Raw genomic sequence first — 3,827 nt, 5'->3', positions numbered from 1 at the left:
TAAAATTATTAGAGATTATTTTACAAAAGAATTTAAGGTTAAAAATCATTTGATATTTTTGTATTTAATATAATCAAAAGATGTACTATTTTAAAAAATATGTTTACATTGAAAAAATATGTATTTAATATAAATCTAAATTAAAATCTTTTCTTTTAATACATATTTTTTAATACAAACATATATATTTTTTCGTAGGACATCTTTTGATTATATTAAATACAAAAATATCAAATAGTTTTAACTTTGAATTTATATATATATATATATATATATTTAATGAATAAATTTATCATTATTTTTGTCCAAAAAATGCAAAAAATTTAGTACAATATTATTTGTAATTAATAATAATAATTATTTTATTTTATTTTATTTTTGGATGGAGGACTATTATGTCTAATAGAAAAAAACGATGGGGATTGATTTGTACATTAATTTTTCTTGGAGACTAAAATGTCCATTTTTAAAATCTTTAGGGACTAATCTGGATAATTAATCTGCCGGAAAATGCATTGGAGACTGATTTGTCTACCGGAGTAAAACTTTGGGGATTGATCTGTGTATTAATTTTCCTTAGGGACTAAAATGTCCGATTCTAAAATCCTTGGGACTGATTTGAGTAATTACTCTTAATTTTAAATCTTTCGAAGACAATTTAATTATTTTAATTTTTTAAAAATTAATTTAGAAATCGGATGATGTTTCAAGAACCAATTTAACTATTTACTGAATATTAACTTAGAATAAGATACATAACCATTCTAGTATAATATTATGGGTTCTTAGACTTAAAAATCAATATAATGTACAGAATATATATGTAGTTATGTACTAAATAACTTTACACTTTCAAAAAAAACCCAAAATAAATATTACTGTTTTAGGATTTTCAAGTATGCCGCATAGTGCGCAATGAATTGATTTTTACACACAATTTCTTTGTCCATATGTAAATCTTGTCATATTTTGTGTATATAATTATATATTGACATTGAATGACGTCAGCTCCCCTTTGTTTCATTTTCATATATTTCTTGTATCTAAGTTTCGGTTCATGGTGGTTGATTCACTTCATATTTGTCAATAAACTTCATTCCAGAAGGAAGTGGCGGTAAATTTACAGCCAAGCTTTTTTTTCCACAGTATTTTCCAACTCGACAAACCAAGAATTAATCCACTGCAGATCGAAACTCCATTTAAGAGTTTGCCGTTAGCCAATGAGTTGCTATATGCTATGGCTTTAATCTCCTCGTCGTCAAGATTTGAGTCCCTGACAGTGAGTACTCAACATTGCAGCTTCCACTCATCGCAACCAAAAACCACCCTCAATTTGATACAATTAGGATTTGGGAGAGGGCCAAAGAAAACGCTGCAAGGAAATTGGAATTGCATAATATTCGGTTCTCACTTCATTCATTATTAGCTACAGGATGACATATGAAATATGAAATATGAAGTCTATTTAAATAGAGTTTATATATTCTATTGAATAATAAGTATTCGCAACATTGAGATCATGAACTTTCCCTGTGTCAATATTGTGGGATTCCAACTTATGATGATGGATTCTAAAAAGAAGCTCATTACACTTCCTCAATTTACTAACTTGTGTAATAATCTAAGAGTCAAATCCAATAATATGATTAGCAGCACTAATTATCGAACAGTAGAGCTAGTAGCAAAAGAAAAAACAATTGACTACAAAATTGCCAACATAACTACAAAATTTAGAAGCTAATTTATACAATACAACCATCAAGATGAATTTGGCTAAGGATATCAATATTTTGTTCTACCATCACCTTCAGTTATCACATCCTCGAAGGATCCATTAGCAGGAATCATCGGCAACACGTGCTCTTGATGAGGTACAATGACATCAAGAAGGTAAGGTCCCGGAGTATCCAACATCTTCTGAATTGCTTCTCTAAGGTCTTGCTTCTTGGTCACTCGAGCTGCTGGTATACCACAAGCATCTGCAAAATGCAGCATGTTCGGAAATATCTCATTCTCTTTAGACGGGTCTCCTAGATAGGTGTGAGCCCTATTGGATTTATAGAAACGATCCTCCCATTGAACAACCATACCCAAGTGTTGATTATTCAACAGCAAGATCTTAATAGGGAGATTCTCCACCCTTATAGTGGCCAGCTCTTGAACATTCATCATAAAACTGCCATCACCATCAATGTCAACTACAACAGCGCCGGGATTAGCCACAGCAGCTCCAATGGCGGCAGGCAATCCAAAACCCATAGCACCAAGACCACCGGATGTTAACCACTGCCTAGGCCTCTTGTATTTGTAAAATTGAGCAGCCCACATCTGGTGTTGTCCAACTCCAGTGCTTATAATAGCATCGCCATTGGTCAGCTCATCTAGAACCTGAATGGCATGCTGAGGAGGAATAAGATCTTCCCCAAACGTCTTGTAACTCAACGGGAATTTGAGCTTCTGCTCATTCAGCTCTTCCCTCCAAGCCCGAAAATCAAGCTTACCCTTCACCCCCCTGCTTTCCAAAATCCTATTGATCCCACTCAAGGCCAGCTTCAAATCCCCACAGACAGACACATGGGGCAGCTTGTTCTTCCCAATCTCTGCCGAGTCAATGTCAATGTGAACAATCTTCGCCCTGCTAGCAAACGCCTCAAGCTTTCCCGTCACACGATCATCAAATCTCACCCCAAAAGCAAGCAAGAGATCACTCTTATCAACAGCATAATTAGCATACACAGTCCCGTGCATCCCAAGCATCTGCAACGAATTCTCACCACCTACAGGATAAGATCCCAAGCCCATCAAAGTACTAGCCACAGGAACCCCGGTAAGTTCAACAAACCTCCTCAACTCCTCACTCGCATTCAAACTCCCACCCCCCACATACAGAACCGGCTTCTTAGATTCCAACAACAACCTCACAATCTGCTCCAAATATGACTCATTTGGAGCCTTTGGCAACCTAGACATGTACGCATTTAACATAACTGGTTGATCCCAATTGGGAACAGCAAGTTGTTGCTGAATATCTTTAGGAATATCAATCAACACAGGACCAGGCCTACCACTAATAGCTAAGAAAAAAGCCTCATTCACAATCCTAGGAATGTCATCAACATCAAGAACAAGGTAAGCATGCTTCGTGATGGATCGAGTTACCTCAACAATCGGGGTTTCCTGAAAGGCATCGGTTCCAATCATGCGGCGGGGGACCTGGCCTGTGATGGCAATGAGCGGGACGCTATCAAGGAGCGCGTCCGCGAGCCCACTCACGAGGTTGGTGGCGCCGGGGCCGGAGGTGGCGATGCAGACCCCGGCGAGTCCCGAAGATCGCGCGTATCCCTCGGCAGCGAACACGCCACCCTGCTCGTGGCGCGGGAGAACGTTCCGGATTTTGGATGAGCGCGTGAGAGCCTGGTGGATCTCCATGGAAGCACCGCCGGGGTAGGCAAAGACGTCGGTGACACCCTGGCGCTCCAGCGCCTCCACGAGGATGTCAGCGCCCTTGCGTGGCTCGTTGGGAGCAAATCGGGAAACGAAATTGTCGCCAACGACGGAAGGGGAGCTGGTTGCGGCGGTGGATGCATTCGGAGGGGAGAGTTTCGGATTATGTTTGGGGTTGGGGTTGGTGTTGGAGAGGGAGCACGTGATTCGGAGGGTGTGTGATGAAGAAGAGGGATAATTTGGGAATTTAGTGAAAGTAAGAGCTTGCTTCGACGAGGTTGAAGATGATTGAAGGGATTGAAAAGCTGGAAAAGAGGGTTTGGAAGCAGTGGCAGCCATTTTTGCAGAGAACGGCGGGAGTGTAAGGGATGATGATCGTCTGT

At 39.3% G+C, this 3,827-nt stretch overlaps 1 protein-coding gene across 1 annotated transcript; it reads right to left on the bottom strand.

Moving 5' to 3' along the window:
- Window positions 1–1,569: 1,569 nt before the first annotated feature.
- LOC130955758 (acetolactate synthase 3, chloroplastic-like) lies at window positions 1,570–3,827 on the bottom strand. Its single transcript, XM_057882715.1, has one exon. It carries the CDS (start codon window positions 3,781–3,783, stop codon window positions 1,783–1,785), a length of 2,001 nt encoding a protein of 666 aa, XP_057738698.1. The 5' UTR covers window positions 3,784–3,827; the 3' UTR covers window positions 1,570–1,782.

Source organism: Arachis stenosperma, chromosome 10, assembly GCF_014773155.1.
Source record: "Arachis stenosperma cultivar V10309 chromosome 10, arast.V10309.gnm1.PFL2, whole genome shotgun sequence".
NCBI classification, from domain to species: domain Eukaryota; kingdom Viridiplantae; phylum Streptophyta; class Magnoliopsida; order Fabales; family Fabaceae; genus Arachis; species Arachis stenosperma.
Note: the sequence above shows the minus strand (reverse complement) of the source record. Positions and strands in the feature narration are given on the sequence as shown.